At 46.0% G+C, this 17,445-nt stretch overlaps 1 protein-coding gene across 3 annotated transcripts in view; it reads right to left on the bottom strand.

Annotated features, from left to right (window-relative positions):
- The window catches only part of ERCC6 (ERCC excision repair 6, chromatin remodeling factor), a 78,026-nt gene that overhangs the window by 11,246 nt on the left and 49,335 nt on the right, over positions 1-17,445 (bottom strand). For all 3 annotated transcript variants that reach the window (XM_063085845.1, XM_063085844.1, XM_063085846.1), the window contains exons 9-12: positions 14,439-14,609; positions 13,610-13,786; positions 4,989-5,105; positions 1,808-1,903 (exon numbers count right to left, since the gene is read on the bottom strand). In XM_063085845.1, the coding sequence (XP_062941915.1) occupies positions 1,808-1,903; positions 4,989-5,105; positions 13,610-13,786; positions 14,439-14,609 (561 nt within the window). The remainder of the gene's footprint in view (positions 1-1,807; positions 1,904-4,988; positions 5,106-13,609; positions 13,787-14,438; positions 14,610-17,445) is intronic.

The following is a 17,445-nucleotide window of genomic DNA, read 5'->3' as shown; positions in this document are numbered from 1 at the left end:
TTTCCCTTTTTTACATGTGACTGCTAGGAAACTTAAAATTCCAAGTGTGGCCTACATTCTCTGTCTATGGACAGGGTAACCTCAACCACCTAACTTGGAGGCACATGAAGAAGTTAAGGGGAGATTTAGAAGAGATGAATAAATGTGAGTGATTTAAAACTTCCTGTAGATAATAGTGACAGATGAAATAAGAAATTGTGAGGATGGTTAAAAAACTGAAATGACAATCTGGAAGAAAAAGCATAACAATCTGGAGGTTATGAACACAGGCAGCCACATCATCTCTTTATCTACCAAAAGTGCAGGCCAGTGTACTTCAGCGCACAGAGCTACTCGCCTACACCTCCAATGAGGGCCAAGCAAGGACTCCAGGTGCAAAGATCAATGCGGGTTAAAGCACAGGTCAGTTTGCACTTGCTGCAGGAAGGACTGACACCCAACGCACTAGATTCCTGAGGTCTGTCGTGAAAGCTCCTCACAAAAACAGGTCCGCCCAGGATGACAGCAGGGAGAGTGTGGCGAGACCACTGCAGTCTCCTTGGCCCCAGGAACCTCACATGTCAAGTCAGTAAGACATAATTCATAGGTTCACTACTGACGCACAGACAGGGCACAGATTACCTGAAACTACAGATACATGCTAATTATAAAGCTACTACATACCCTTACTGAAGAGACACAAACCCACACTTAGTGCTGAGCACTGCCAGTAGCTCAAATGTTATCACGTACAGAAGAATTCAGGAAAATGATTCCTCCTCAGTGTGCTTGCCCCAGCAGACCAGGGCTGCCCCCTACATTCTGCACAGGACCATCAGTCCCTGCAGGGCTCATTCTCACAGGCCCTATCGTTCACAGCTATTTTCCACTAAACTACACAGTAGTGGATTCACCTGTAACAGTGCTGCAATACAGATGAAAAGGGGGCGCACTGAAATTTAACCATATGTTTTCTTACTTTGGGAAGGGCTTTAATTCTCACCAAAACGTTTTCAAGAGGGCCCTGGAGAATCCCTGGGCCAGTGGCAGCCTACGCCAGGTGAGTACCGTGATGCCCAGCTCCCAGCACACATACTTTGTTGGCCCAGGACGTTTCCATCAGTTGTCTAGTACCAGCAGCCCATTCTCATTTAAAGTGTCTGGGGACATTCCACAGCAGGAAAGGTGTTCCAGAAAAACAAATTCTATCACATTCATTTTATTTATATAATGCGGTTTTTCTGAGAAGACACTATCTAGCAACTTCTGAATTCTGGACAATAGTAGAAAGAAGCTTTCTTAATATTGGAAGGAATAGAAAGTCCTTTCACACACTGATAAGAATTACAGCCAGGGACATTTGAACCAGAATTATTTCTGGTTTCTAACATCATAGTGGTACATTATTCATAGGGGTATGGAGTTCACTCCTTTAAGAAGCTGATAAAACTTATGAGTCCTCACAATCCTCTCCTCTTAATATATAATTTTGGTCATAATTTCTGGGAAAACCCAGGTATGTACCTGACACCCACTACCTGCCAGGTAAGACCCAGGGAGTAACAGGAACTGCACGGCCTGTGGTCACACTTGCATCTGGGTTCCGCTCACAGCTCATGGCTATGCAACCTTTGACCAGTTACCCAACTCCTCTACACCCATCTCCAGCTGAAAGCTGTGACTCCCCATCTACCATACGGGACTGCACTCCAGTGAACTGAGATGCATTATGTGGAAACCCCAGCACATTCTGCACACTAGTTTCCTTTCCTTCCCCACTTCCTTGTGTCCACAATTCATTCGTCCAGCTTCTAATTCTTTAGCTGACCTGCATCTCTCCATTGAGAATCTTGTAAACTTCTTTGGAATCAATGAAATTTTGGTAGACTTTATGCTGCTCATCTGTAAGACGGCAAAATAAGACCTACAGGGAAAAAAAGAAAAGAAACCATAATTTCAAAAAAATAAAAATTTAACAGAATAAAATAACTAAAATATCAACAAAATTTCCTAACCAAAAGGGCACAATGTATGCAATTTTAACAATGTACCTCTTATTAAAACATGACAACAATCTCTTTCATAGCTGAACAAAGAGCACAGTTCTTCACCCCCGCCCATCCACTTCTGTCATTCACCCACTTCCTTGTCCCCACCCCATTGTGCCAACTGCTCCTGAAGATCCTGAAGACACAAGCAAGTCCAGGACCCAGGTATGCACATCCTCCTCCCTAGCCTCAACATGCTAAGACCGTCCCACCTTCCGTGACCCTTGCCCACACTCCACAGATCTGACCAGAGACCTTAACCTTGCCTGGAACACTCCCTTTCCTGGAGTTCTAAGTGCAGGCCGACAAGTTCACCAAACTTGTGTCTGACAGCAACTCCAACCCTCCCAGCCCAACTGTGTAAATCACTCCATGACACGGCATTCTCTGGCTCTCTGCCCTTCACCCCTCCTTTGTCCAAGTCCACCACTGCCATCTCATGGCCTGGCTTTCTTCCTTGGCCAGTCATATTCCCATGGATGGTACTTCAGCTACCCCTTAGCCAACTACTCGGACCCTTTTCAACCCATTATCCTGTAAACTTCCAAATGCAGATCAACTCAACCATCTGCTTCTGAACTCCTTTATGGTCAGTGCCAAGTGGTGCCAGGGAATGACTCCCATTGGTGGTGGACTGCCACTTCCCACTCCTGCCCCAGGGTCCTGCAAGTGCACTCTGCCCAGCACCTCTTGCAAGCCCAGAATGCGGAGCTGAGGCTCCTGGTGCTCCCCAAGACACCCACTGAGCCATCCAGCCACCTCTGTCTCAACCTCTACTTACAAATGATCGAACAAATAAAAACAAAACAATGAAAATCAAACTAAGGCTACCAGAATCAGTCATGATTCCCAGTTTTTACTCCCTAAAATGTCTCTACTTCTGCATCCACCTCACCTTATTTCCTTTATTCCCAGAGGAAGAGGTTCCTGGGCAGGATCAAGGGCAGCCCTCCAGCCTTTGCATGGGATCTGAAAACCCACTGCTCTTCCTGGGGACAGTGCCCCTTGTTAGACTCTCCAAGAGTCAAGGGGGAAACTCCCTGAGGGAACAACACCCATCCCGTCTCTACTTCCTCACTTCCAGCCTCTCCTGAAGCCAGCACCTGGCGTGAGCCTGGAGGGCACCTCTGCTGATGCCACTGATGTCATGTTCTGGATGCCGCCACCCATGCCTTCCTGGTTGCCAAACAGGCTGGTTCTTCCCAGCTCATGCCTCCGACACCTGCCTCAGTGAGTCCACCTCTCCTCGCCCACTGCCTCCCATCTGCCTCACTGCCCAAGTGTCCCCAGCCAGCTCCTCGTCTTTCACCCTCGTGTGCACGTTGCTGTCCCTGGCCTGCCTGTCACTCTACACACGCTCCTTGGGCAAACCCAGCCTTGCCAGAGTTCCAGCCCCTTCACAACCACCACCTGGAAATGGCTGTTCCATGGGCACCCCAAAAATAGCCTCAATTAACTCATCAGCTGTGCCCCCCCAGGCTGTCTGTGCTTGTGAAGCTTCTGCTGCAGCAGATCCAGCAGTGGCAACAGTGGCTTCCGGGAGCATCCTGCGGGAGGCCACCAGGCAGCAACAGCAGCTTTTAGCAACAGCCTCCAGCAGTAGCGGTCTCCCTGTGGGCCCCCCAGGGATGGGGGGCACTGTGGATCAGAGCCACTTGTCCTTTACACTTAAGTCTGACAACCCAGGACACCTGGGTGCACATGAGCAATTATAGTAGACAATAACCAAGGAACACCTGGGTGCACATGCATATTTACATCAAATGCTCGGCAAGACTCCAAACCCCTGAGGGACCCTGACCATTTATCTTCACTTTCCCTACAAGGACTGACCGGCCTCCCAGCTCCTGAGACCCTGGTCCTTTCAGCATTGCTGGCTGCTGCTGTTGTAAGCTGCTGCTACTGCTGAGGAAGCTGAGGACTGAGCTTGTGTTGTCTGCCAACGGCTCCTGGGATCTTTCCCAATTACCTAGCTCATGGACCTGCATGTGAGTGGTCTATGACCCAGTCTGGCGTGTGAGGGTTCTGTGACCCCATCTGTACGACAGGTTTGAAGGGTCTATGGGCCCAAGCCCTAGCAATACAATCGGCTATGTTGGCAGGATTCCAACAATTGCCCTAATCCTACAGTCCTTGACTGCAATAATTTTTGAGGAAAATCGCAGAATATGAAGCAGACACGAGAATGAGGATGAGAAAGGACAAAAAAGACACCAGAGTGCTGGCTAACAATTGGAGACCACTCAGGGGGCTGTGGCCTGAGGAAGCAGCATCAAGGGGAGAGCTCTCGGGGACTACAGAGATAAAGGGCTAAATCTGGAGATAGTTTGGGGGAAGGGAAGAACCAGGGATGAAAGTGGCTTCGGTGACAGATGTACACAATCCCTTACAGTTTCAACATTCAAAGTTGATAGTGCACTTTTTAAGCATCGAGTAGAAGACGCAGTTGTCTATTAAGATTACAGAACATTAGGGTAGGCTGGCTTGTTAGCTCAGCTGGGTATAGTGCAGGGTTATAACACCGAGGTCAAGAGTTCAGATCCCTATACCTGCCAGCTGCTAAAAAATGTAAAACAAAGATTTGAGAACATCAGGATGGAACTGAAAAGGATAAGCCTTTTCACTCCTAAGTCAGATCTCATCACTTCTTTGCTCAGTACCTGCCCGTGAATATCCTCCTCTCTTAGAGGAGAGTCCACAGTCTTCCCCAGGACCAGCCGGCAATCTGACTTCTTCCCTCAGGAGGGAGAGCAGAGCCTGTGCACTAGAGGAGGAGCCCTGCTGAGGGCAGACGCCTGGCAGACTCACCTGCCCCAGATGGGTGCATGCAGACATGGGCCCGCTGCCCCCCAGCGCCAGGAGCACACCAGTTAGCCTCATCAGTCACACAAGGCAAAGTCAGAGTGAAGGGCAGGCATACGTGTGCTTTAGTAATGCTTTATTAACACCTGATTCACAAACCTGCTCATTTTTATCGGGCAAAGAAAGGCTCATCTTGACATCTGACTTCATTCTCCGCAGTAGGTATGGATTTATGGTATCTCGCAAGACACACGCACACTTATAAGCAGTTTTAACCTTTAATAAGAGAAAAAGGGGAAATTACTGTGTGTTTAAGGAATGCATTTGTTCTTACCTCAATTGATTCCATTGCTTAAAAAACAAAATAATGGTCAACGGTTGTATAAAAGTGGTTGGAAATGGGTGGAAAATGGTTTGGAAAAACTAGTAAAAATTCCATATATTCCAGGGGGCAGTAGCTTTCCTAATACTATTATAAGTAAAAAAAAAAAAAAATCTCATTCAGCAAAATGTACAACAAAAAAACAATTTTGTGCCTATTCCTCCTCAATACTTTGCCATAATTATTATTATATAGTTAAACCCTAAAGAAGGGATTTATTTTGTTCTTGACCACCCTCTAGGGGAAAAACTGCTTTTAAATGAATCTCTGTTTATAATCTTGTATTCTCCAAAAGTAACAAAGGAACTGCCATTCTGCAAGACTTGAGATCAAAAGCTAACTCAGGGGAGAGCTACCGCACTGGGAGCAGCCAGCTAAAAGGCAGAGATTACCGCCCACTGGAGACTATGAGAGCACATTCAAGAAAAGCCCTGTGATCCCAGAAATGAAAGGTCACTTTGGCCTAAAACGGAGCATATGGTTCCATAATGGAGCACGGTCACATGAGATGGGTATTAACTGTACACGGGAAGACAAAGACCCACAGGCCCAGGAAACCACTCCCTCTGCCATTCACTTAAAGGCAAACAAAGAAGTCAGTAAAATTATAGATACTTAAAAAAGATCTAAATAGGGCTGGCCCGTGGCTCACTCGGGAGAGTGCGGTGCTGATAACACCAAGGCCATGGGTTCGGATCCTATACAGGGATGGCCGGTTCGCTCACTGGCTGAGCATGGTGCTGACAACACCAAGCCAAGGGTTGAGATCCCCTTACCGGTCATATTTTAAAAAAAAAAAAAAAAAAAAAAAAAAGATCCAAATAGGCTTAACAACTTAGCAAATTACTATTTCATGGAACAAGAAAAATTCCAACCAGAGATTAAGAAAATTAGCTGTGAAATGAATGATGATAGAGTTTCACCATGATACATACAGAAAAATTCAAGTTAAAAGATTAATGTGTTAAAAATACATATTTTAAAAGACCCTAACAACACCTCACTCAAGTCTGTATACATGTATGTATATGCACATGTGTGTACATGCTGTGTGAATGTATGTGCATAAATATAAGAAACAAGTTTTACTTGGAATAACAGATAATCACAAACAAGCTTAATCAATCAACAACTTTTAGTTACAAATAACTGCTTCGATGTATCATTCAAACATTGATAGAAATTACCTTTCAGATGAGGATGAGGTACATACATGATCTGTGATATAGAGATGATTAACCTCAGAGTTTAGTACTGCACCACAGTCCCAACAAGGAAGCAAGTACTTACAGTGTGTTAAGGAAACTGTCCCCACATCCTCCCTCTGCCTGCCCCCCTCTCCTGCAGAAGCATGAGCATGCTGGTGGGAGATGCTGGTAAACTAAACCAGGGCTGGGCTGGGGAGTGGCTCAGCCCTGCTCTCTCCTGCACACCACCCTGAGTTGATCTTATATTTAATTCCCAACTGGCTCCCCTGTCTGTTTCTCTGTTAGTAAAAACACAAGGTAGGGATCCAGTTGGATTTCTCCATCACTCCCAAGCCCCCATGCCATGGAAAACGGCTACCTCGCTGAGCCCGCCCATGCTTCTTCCTGTGCGTGTCAAGGTGGAGGGGTAACGACACCCAGCTCATCCTCATCCAGAGCCAAGTGACCTTAGGCAAGTGGACAAAATGCTGCGTCTCAACAACCTTGAGCATGAAAAGAGGAGGTTCAACTCAACATCCCCTCAGGTTCTTAGCTCCACAGCTCCCTGCCCCGCTGGACACAGGGCTATGAGCAGTGGTCACGCCACACCTGGACTGGCAGTGCTCTGCCCCTTGCCTCGCAGCCCCGGCTCAGCCACCTCTTCCCCAGGAGACCTTCCTTGAGCCCTACCAGCTCTGATGTGGACACCTCCCAGATCATGGTCCTCATGATCCTGCACTAGGATCACGTTTATTTACCACGTTCCCCCTCGGCCTGGGAACACTAGTCAAGGAAAGGTTCTGTTTTCTAGCCCCCTCCCGTCAATTTAGCCCCTTCCTGACACAATACACACCTGTAGACAGACTAGCCTCTTAAGACTCAATAATGCATGGCGACTCTGGTCTCAAACAAAAAGTAGAGAATAAAATCAACACCCCTGCTCCCAAGTATCTTAGCACTTAGAACAAGACAAGCCCACAAACTCCTGAAACACAACTTCAAGGAAGAAACAGGCCGTACCCACATGTTCTCAAAGGAGCTCTCCACAAATGACTTATTAACTCCAAAGGAAAAGCAGTAACTTCACAGTCTGGAAATCTAGCCAACATGACTTTACCAAGTAATCAGAGTTATCACCACCAATAATGGGACTAACTGACAGCAGGTGCCCCAAACACCAGGCGCCGAAAAAGACAGCACTTCCGCCACATTCCTGCCCAAAATGCATACCTGAATCTAATTACAAAGGAACAGAAGACAAACCCAAACTGAGGGAGTCTACAAACTAACGGGCTGGCGGTCTTCAAAAATGTCAAGGTCATGAAAGGCAAAAGAAAGGCTGAAAGAACTGTTCCAGATTAAAGGTGACTAAAGAGACATGGAAACAACTGGAACAACTGGCAAAGTGTGAGTGACTGTAGATTAGACAACAGAATTGCATCAGTGTTAAATTTCCTCCTGATTTTGATGTTCACACTGTGGTTATATAAGAGACTGTCCTTGTTTTTAGGAAATACACACTGAAGGATTTGGAGGAGGGGGCATCATGTCTGCAATTTACTCTCAGGTAATTCAGAACAAACAACCATAACTTGTGTACATATTTAGAGAAATGGTGAAGCGAATGTTAGCACATGCTAATAATTGGTGATCTCGGTAAAGCATCCATTGGGTTCTATTTCACGATTCTTGCAAATTTCTAAGTTTTAAATTCTTTCAAAATGAAAAGTTTAGGAAGCTTGCAGTCAAGATGGCATAACAGACAGTCCCCAGCATCACTCTCTCACACAAATCAACCAATTTACAGCTATTAAAAACGCAATGACAGCCAAGCTGGGGCCACTAGAGCTCAGGGAAAGAGGAGGAGAGACCTACAGAATTCATGAAGGCAGGAGAAACCACGATGAGAGAAAGAAAGAACCGTTCCCACCATTTCAAGCCCCAACCACTTTAAGGCTGGCCCTGGTAAGCACATGGAGAAAGAGTTGGCAAAAGCTGCAGCTGTGCCCTTCCTATGAAGTTGCTTGGAGGTGGCAGGGGAGAAGAGGGCCTTGGTGGCCCCCAGGCTGGCAAGGCCACTAACAGAGTTTCCATGGACCCATGTAGGAGCAAGGGGCCACAGACAATGGAAAAAAGGAGCCACTCAGAGGCCAGTGACTCATTGCAAGGGATCAGCACATGGCCCGTCCCATGGGAAGTGTCTGGAATGCAAGGGGTAGGAGAGATGGGCCCACCGGGGGAACACTGGCACACAGCACAGATAGCTGATCTGTTCCCTAATCAACACAGGACCACTAGTGGAGACTAGCCAGAAATACACATCTGTGCAATTTGCTGAAAACACTGACGTCCAGACCAAAGTTTTCCATACAACCCAAGACCTGGAAGGTACATACAAAGGCACCAGACATCACAGACCTGGAAGTACATACAAAGGCAACCATTAAACCTGAGCTGTACAAAAAGCCTTCCCCAGGGAATCAGCAGCAAATCAACAATTTAGCTCAACTACAGGGCTCAAGTGCTGGTCCCCACAGGAAGTCCCTCCATCTTAGAGGTAAGCAAAGGACAACAAATTAGTTCCAGTGCAGAGTTGAAGTGCCAGGAACAGTGAATAACCCAACACACAACTGAAAGAAAACACAAAATACCCACAGATCAGAGACAAAGTTTGATATTAACTAGTAAAGGTCTAACACAACCAAAGAACACCTATAAACACAAAAGGACTGGAAGCCCCCTGGGTTCCCAAGCCAGGGAGTGGGTAGGGCTGAGGGCCTCAGCCAAGCATCCCCCTGCCAACATCCACAACCAGTCCAGAGACGACCACCGAGCTACCGCAGGAAGTGTCCCAGGTCGCAAGCCAGGGCGGTGGGGGATCAACGGCCTCAGCCATACCCCCCAACATCCACAAGCAGCCCAGCAATGACCACTGAGCTGCTGCAAGAAGTACTCCAGGCTCCCAAGCCCAGGCAGTTGGGGGCTCAGGGCTTCAGCCACACCCCTCTGACATCCGCATCCAGCCCAGGAACAACCCAGCCACCACTGGAAGCTTTCTGGTCTCCCCTGCTGAAATGAGGGGGCGCCATGGCCTTGAATATGTTTTCCCTCTTTCCCCCTCTTCCCACCCTATTTCCCTTCCCTCTTTCCTTCTTCTTCTCCCCACCCCCAACTGCTCTGTAACAACATTTTAGAATGAGGCATGGAGCAGGAGAAAGCTGAACTCAGCCACAACCAGGTAAAGAACACACCAAAAACACCATTTTCACATGGGTAGCCCTCCACAGCCACCACAATTGCCATGGCTGCCACAAAAGTGGCTAGTCTCTATAGCAGCAGTCACAGCCACCATGCAGATGGTGCACCAGACTCTCAACTTCACTGACAAGGAGAAGCACCAGTGGAGACCAAAAAAAAAAAAAAAAACCCAAAAAACAAACAAACAAAAAAAAACAAAGAAGTCCTCTCTTTTCAGAAAGCACACTCCAGAGTAATAGAAGCAGCATCTCATTTACAATAATAGAGGAGGAACTGATCACACCTGTCTCAATATTGAACAGATCATCTACAGGAACAATTAATCTATCAGATGGAGAAAACAAATCTATGGTTATTAGATGGCGGGGGAGAAGGAGGAAGAGGAAGGGGAGAGATTGGATAAGAGGCATAAAGAGTAAGTATGGACTTCCAGTCAAGATGGCGGAATAGACAGTCCCCAGCATCACTCTCTCCCACAAATCAACCAATTTACAACTATAAAAATATAACATCGGCCAAGCTGGGGCTGCTGGAGCTCAAGTGAAGAGGAGGAGAGACCTATGGAACTCATGAAGGCAGGAGAAACCATGAAGAGAAAAAGAAAAACTGCTCTCAGCATTTTGGGCCACAGCCACTTTAATGCTGGAGCACATGGAGTAGGAACTGGCAGAAGCCACAGCCATGCCCTTTAGATGGAATTACTTGGAAGCGGAAGGGGAGAAGAGCACTTTGATGGCCCCCAGGACAGTAAGACCACTAACAGGGTTCCCGTGGACCCACGCAGGGGCAAGGAGCCAGAGCAGCTGAAAAAGGGAAGCCACTCAGAGGCTGGTGAGTCATCACAAGGAACCAGCGCACGGCCCGTCCCATGGGAAGTGTTTGGAGCACGCGTGGTGGGGGAGGCCAGCCCACTGGGAGAACACTGGGACACAGCAAGGACAGCCAATCTGCCCCCCAGTCAGTGCAGGACCACTCAGAGGAGACTGGTCGGGAATGCAGAATTGCGTGGGGTGCAGTTCACGAAAAAACTCAGGCCCAGACCAGAGTTTCTACACAACCCAGGTGCACCCAGTCTCAGGAGAGCCCGAAGTACCTATAAGGTCAACCACTAAACCCTGAGCTGCACAAAAAGCCTTCCGCAGGGAAACAGGAGCAAAGCAGTAATTTACCTCAACCACACAGCTCAAGTACTAGTTCCCACAGGAAGTTTCCCCATTTTAGAAGCAAGCAAAGGACAAAAACTTAGTTTTGGCCCAGGCACACCACGAATGCCTTGGGGCCCACCAGGATAATTTACCTCAACCACACGGCTCAATTACTGGTTCCCACAGGAAGTTCCCCAGGTTAGAAGCAAGCAAAGGTCAAAAACTTAGTTCCGGCCCAGGCACACCATGAATGCCTTGGGGCCCACCAAGGGACATGAGGTATGGAGCCAGGGGCAGGACCCCTGCCCACAACCACTCACACCACCAGCACCTTGGGGCACCACTCAGGATCCCGAGTATTGGAGCCAAGGACTGGACCCCATTCCCACATACAGGCATACCACCAATGCCTAGGGGCCCCCTGGGAACCTGAGGCTAGCAGCCAGGGACTGGACCCCCTTCCCACAACCAGACATACCACACCAGCACCTCAGGGCCCACCCGGGGACCCAAGGCATGGAGAAGGGGACCGGAACCTCCTCCCACAACCAGGCACACAGCACCAGCACCTCGGGGCTCACCCAGGGACCCGAGGCATGGGGAATGGGACTGGACTCCCCTCCCACAACCAGGCACCCTGTGCCAGCACCTCAGTTACCACCTGGAGACCTGAGGCACGGAGAATGGGACCAGACCCCACTCCCACAACCAGACACACCATGCCAGCGCCTCAGGGCCTGCCCAGGGACCTGGGGCATGGAGAAGAGGACCAGACCCCCCTCCCACAAACAGGCACACAGTGACAGCTCCTCAGGGCCCGCCCGAGGCATGGAGAAGGGGACTGAACCTCCCTCCCACAACCAGGCACACCATGCCAGCACCTCGGGACCCACCCGGGGACCTGGGGCATGGAACCAGGGATCAGACACTCTCCACAACCAGGCACACTGTCAGCACCACGGAGCAGGCCAAAAATATCTTCTCCATGTGGGTGGCCCACCACAGCCACCACGATAACCACAGCTGCCTTGAAGGTGGCTAGATGCCACAACCACCACACAGAGTAAGTTGACACAAGGAGAGTCACCAGCAGAGATAAAGAAAGGAGGAGGATGTGCGTCTCCACAGAGCCCATTTCATAGTGACGGAAGAGACATCTGCTCTATGACAGTATCAGGGGACCTGATCATGCCTCTCAGCATTGGACAGATCATTTGGGCAGCAAATCAACAGAGTAACCATTATTCTTTCAGAGGGAGAGAAGAAATCTAGGGTGATTAGAGTGGGGAGGGGGAGAGGAAGAGAGATGGGGCAGGATTGGACAAGGGGCATAAAGAATAATTACGATTTATAACAATATATATGCTAGTAACATCAATTTGATCAACATACCTCAATGTTGAACCCAAAAAATATGTATAATCCATTTTGAGTCAATAAAAATTTTTTTAAAAAGAATAAGTATGATTTGTAACAATGAATATGCTAATAAAAAAATGAAAAGTTAAAAAAAGAGCAGTATAACGAAGGACAGACAACAGGGAGACAGAGGAGGAAGAGAGCCTTTATGAAAGTTTAACAAAAATCATTCAATCTCATAATCTAAAAGGTATTAAAGTTGCTTTTGACAATCTCTGATTTTAAAGGCCCAAAATTCTTTTTCTAATTAAATATTTCAAAACACAAGAGCGACTCTTGTTGTGAAAGTCTTTAGTTTTGGCTCAGCCATAACCTGGCAGGTGCAAGCCTCACCTGAGGAGGGCCACGCAGAAACCCTGCCTCCTGCCAAGGCTGGATGGAGCCCACCCCTAAAGGCCGCAAACTGCCCTCAGGTGGGCTTTACCTCCTGACACTCCTGCCCGTGACAAACCCATTCTTCCAGTCACCCAGGCCTAAATCTCAGGGGTCAGCTGCAGCAACCTCACCATTCTCTACCCCATTTCCTTTATCTTCTCAGCCTCCACATCCTGTCTATTCTGCCTAAAAATGCTACCTGTGCTTCTTACTGTCCACTGTCTTTCTCAGACAACCACCCAAGTCCAGGTCCAGATCCTCATCACCCTCATCCCTGATGTCTCCACGGTCTCAGTACAATTGCCCTCCCGTGACTACCCTGCAGCTTGAGCAACCCTCAGGAACTACCATCTCCCAGCCTCCTGCTCAAATGCCTTCAGTGGTCCTGCCCTCCCTGAGCACTTTGGCCTCCCTTTCAAGGCCCCCAGTTCTGGTGTCCACAGCTCTCCCACTGCTCCCCCACAAGCATCTGCAGTCCAGTCAAGCAGTCTCTTCACTGCCCACAGTCACACAATGTGGCCACGATCATGTTGCTGCCCTAATCTAGAATCCCCTCGCTCTTCATGGCCTATTTTCCCAGAATCAGGTTAAGGGACACATGTCTCATTATGTCTTCCTGGAACTGTGCAATCCTCCCCAGTGTCCCCTTTTCTAAGCTTCTCCACTACTTTATAAGATACACTACTCAATTTGCACTAAATTGCCTGCTGTCCAGAACTGATTCTCCCTTTTTCATAATTTCTGACTACTCTTTTTCTTATCATATGACATCTTTTATTTCTTATCTGTCAGGAACATCCCAGAAACAACCAACACCAAAACAGTTTAATTTCTATCACAAAAAGAATAGTTTTATTCTAGGGCTTTCCTCTAAGTGAATATTTTCCATCATTTTTTAGAAAACTTACCCGGAAAAATAGGATCTATTAAGTAAAAATAGTTTTTCATCAGATATAAATTTATAAGCCTGATCATTTTCCTTACATCCTGAATGTTACGTGCTGAACACATTACCTGTACTGGGGATGCATTCGAATACCCTCCCATGGTGATGGGGACAGAGAACTGCTCCATGAACACAGGCAGCGTGCCTAACTTGCCCGGGAAAACAAAGTCAAACAGTGACCACAGTTCCCGCAGGTTATTCTGCATTGGTGAGCCAGACAAGATGATCCGATGAGGGGTGCGGAACTGTTGTGGGGGAAAAAATACTTTTCTATTAAATTCACCTTTTTTTTTTTTTTTTTTTCCGGTGACCGGCGCTCAGCCAGGGAGTGCACTGATCATCCTTATATAGGATCTGAACCCGCGGCGGCGGGAGCGTCGCCGCGCTGCTAGCGCAGCACGCTACCGAGTGCGCCACGGGCTCAGCCCTAAATTCACCTTTTAATAGATGATCACCATCCCTACCCCAAAACACTCCCATGAGATATTGTTACTTAACACATGTATTCATTATTTCAGTTCTTGCCATCATTTTGGTCCTCCCCAAAACATAGACATGTTATACAATTATAATTCTTCAATTACAATAGATGAAAAAATAGGGAAAAATTTTTCTTACTGTTCAAACTAAATACTATGGATTAGAGTTGAATTTGGTTACATTCTAACAACTGATGCCTGCAAGAAACATTAAGTAATACGAGCAATGAGAATTTTAAAAACCTGATTGAGGGCAAGAATAGGGAATTTTTTGCATTAATGCAAAATGTATACTTTTAATTCCTTATGTAAAGGTACAAGAAAGATTCGATAAATGTGCTACTAGAAGCAGATAGTTTTTTTCTGAATTAAACACTATTATCCACCTGGAAATCCCCCTTGTTATAAGAGGCCATACCTGTTTGCAAGCAAGGGTAACAGCAGCATTTGGATTTCGAATTTTGTGCCCTTCGTCCAAGATTACATAGTGCCAGTCATGCCTGCTAATGTCATCTTGCTTTATTCGAATGTAGGAGTAAGAAGTGATCAAAATTCCATGACAATGCGCAATATCTCGAATTAGTTTCTCCTAAAACCATAATAAAATGGTAAATAAAATGGTAAAGCCAGATTTAAATAATAAGTGAAATTAAATGAGCATGACCTAAAATGACAGCCTTTCAATCATGACACATTCTAAAGCACTTTATAAAATGTACAAATACAAACATACCATGTACAACACTAATCATACAGCCAGCACTGGAAGTATACCTCACATTTTGTTAATATGTATGGTAGTAAACACTGACTAACACAGCCACTTCATATTGATGAATGGGGAGCTCTCAAGAAAAGATGAGGAAAAGTTGTAATATGTAAACACTTACCCAACTTTAATTTTTCCAAGACATCCTTTGTGTCCATCTTTGTTAAACTTAGAACAAGGTGGGTAGAAATGATTAATTATGTTAAAACAAGAGCAAGAAAATGAGAGAAAATCCAAGGAGACAAGAAGACAAAAGTAGGAGCTCTAATGACTGATAACATGAACTCCAAGAGGATAGAATGGAAATGATACAAAAGCAATGATTTTAAAAATAAGAAAAAACTGAATAAACTGAGGAAAGACTTGATACAGAGCAAGACATCCTACAGTGCCAAGGAGAAACACTGAAAAAAGACCTATCCTAAGCATATCCTACTAGTTGTCTAAATTCCAAAAATAAAAAAAAAAAATGAGAAAATACCATTGCTTGTAATCAGAACTAAACAGAACAAGAAAAGATGCCCTTCAGAGCAGAAAGGCTGCCAGCATCAGCCATCTTTTCTGCAACACTAAAAATGTCAGAAAGCAAAGAGAAATATCTTCACGTAATTCTAAGGGGGAAACGTGGCAACCTTGGAATTCTGCATCAATCAAAACTAGGAATCATGCTTGACAGAAAGAATAAACAAATTCCAGCTTCAGACAAGAAAGGATTCAGAAAATAAGCTACCAAGAGACTGAGCACAGTGTGCTGTCTGCAGACCGTGCAGTGGCGCTCTCTTGGACGGAAAAGGAAGGCGTGCACAGACACTGCACTCTGCAGAGGAGGGACACAGGGATCCCACCCTGTGGGCCATTATAGACAGTGCTCACAGCAACTCCCTGAGGAAGGACAGAAGGACCACCACTGCCCCATTTTACAGAAAACCCTGCCTTGGAGAGAGTTACTATGTACCAGGTCACTCAGCTGGTAAATGGTGAAGTCAGAATCTGAATGTAGAAAGGCAGCCAACTACAAAGCTAGTACTATTAAATGTTAGGCTATGCTGCCTCTTACTCTACAATAAAAAATATTTCAAAAGGGAAATTCTATGTGATATGTATACCATTTCTAAAAATAAACCATTAAAACATAATAATTAAGTCTGAATATTAAACACTTTAAAGTATAAATGAAACCTAAATTATCTAAAATATAAAAAGGAGGGCTGGATAGTTAGCTGAATTTGTTAGAGCATGGTGTTATAACAACAAGGTCAAGGGTTTGAATCCCCGTATCAGCCAGCTGCCAAAAAAATAAGATAAGATATAAAAAGATACATATTTTTAAGTGTTACTGTAATTCCTATTTAACAAAACCTAGAGTGAGATTAGGGGAAAATAAAAGTGGACTAAAAATCCCACCCTGTACAAGAGTAGAATGGGGCACAGGTAAAATAGATGCTCTTTAATTCTTAACTGCAAGAGAAAAATATGTTAAAGTACACTTGTCAAAAATGTAAGCCTATTACTAATAGTTGCTACTTCCACATAAACACTAGAAAACAAAGAGAATGTAGAATTATCAAACCACTATAGGGAGGAAAAGTAATAGAAAATAGTGAAAATCAAGAAAATAGAAAATAGAAAATAAGACAGCAGGTTTCAGACTAAACACATGAAGGGTCATCACCATATGACAGAGGGTTACTAGCAGCGAGACTTTCCACTGGTTAAGGCCAAAACCCAGCCTCACGTTTAAGAGACTGTAACTAGACTGGCACTGAAAGTTGGAATATGGGAATGACCAAAGCAAGGAAATACAAACAAAAAAAAAGGGTAGGATCAGCCTTATATCAGACTGTGAGGAAAATGGAGACAGACTGGTCAGGCTCCCTCACCTCATATCTGGCTGAGCATGGCTCAGGCCTGTCTGTTGTAAATACGTTAATTACGCATGTGCACCCAGGTGTTCCTTGGCTATCTGACCCTAGCATAAAAGACAACAGTTCTGATCCAGTAGGAGGCTAGGGGGCTGAGCTCACATCTAAATAAAGCATGTCAACCTTGCCTGCAGCTCCCAGGATCTTTCTGCAATTACCTAGCTCACAACCTGCATATGAGGGGTCTGTGACCCAGTCTGCACAGAATGAGTTTGAATGGTCTGTGACCCAGCCGACACAGACAAAAAGAAATAAAGAAGGATATTTCCTATTTTAAAGGGGACGATACACTAAGAGCCATGAATAAACAACAATAGCAAATAACAGAAAAACACAAAAAACAATAAACACAAAAACAAAGCCCTTAGAATGTCCTGAACAAAGTGACACACTCACAGCCTCCCCCAGAGAAAAAGCAAATGTAGAGCTAGGGCTCACAGACTGGGTCACAAACCCTCCACACGGCAGGTCTACGAGCTAGGTAATAGGAAAAGTCCTGGGAGCCGTGGGGTGAAGAAACAATAGGTTCTATTCGGATCTGGAAGTAGCCACCCTGGTGGCTTCCCGGAGCGTCTGGGAAAGCTTCGCGTATCAGAGCCGTTAGTCCCTTATACTTAAGTCCACAACTCAAAACACCTGGGTGCACATGCGCACTCACATTACACAATAACAAGGAACACCTGGGCACACGTGCATATTCACATCAGATGCTCAGCAAGATTCTGAATATCTGA

This window comes from Cynocephalus volans, chromosome 2 (assembly GCF_027409185.1).
Source record: "Cynocephalus volans isolate mCynVol1 chromosome 2, mCynVol1.pri, whole genome shotgun sequence".
NCBI classification, from domain to species: domain Eukaryota; kingdom Metazoa; phylum Chordata; class Mammalia; order Dermoptera; family Cynocephalidae; genus Cynocephalus; species Cynocephalus volans.
The sequence above is the reverse complement of the archived record's forward strand: the minus strand, read 5'-3'. Positions and strand labels throughout refer to the sequence as shown.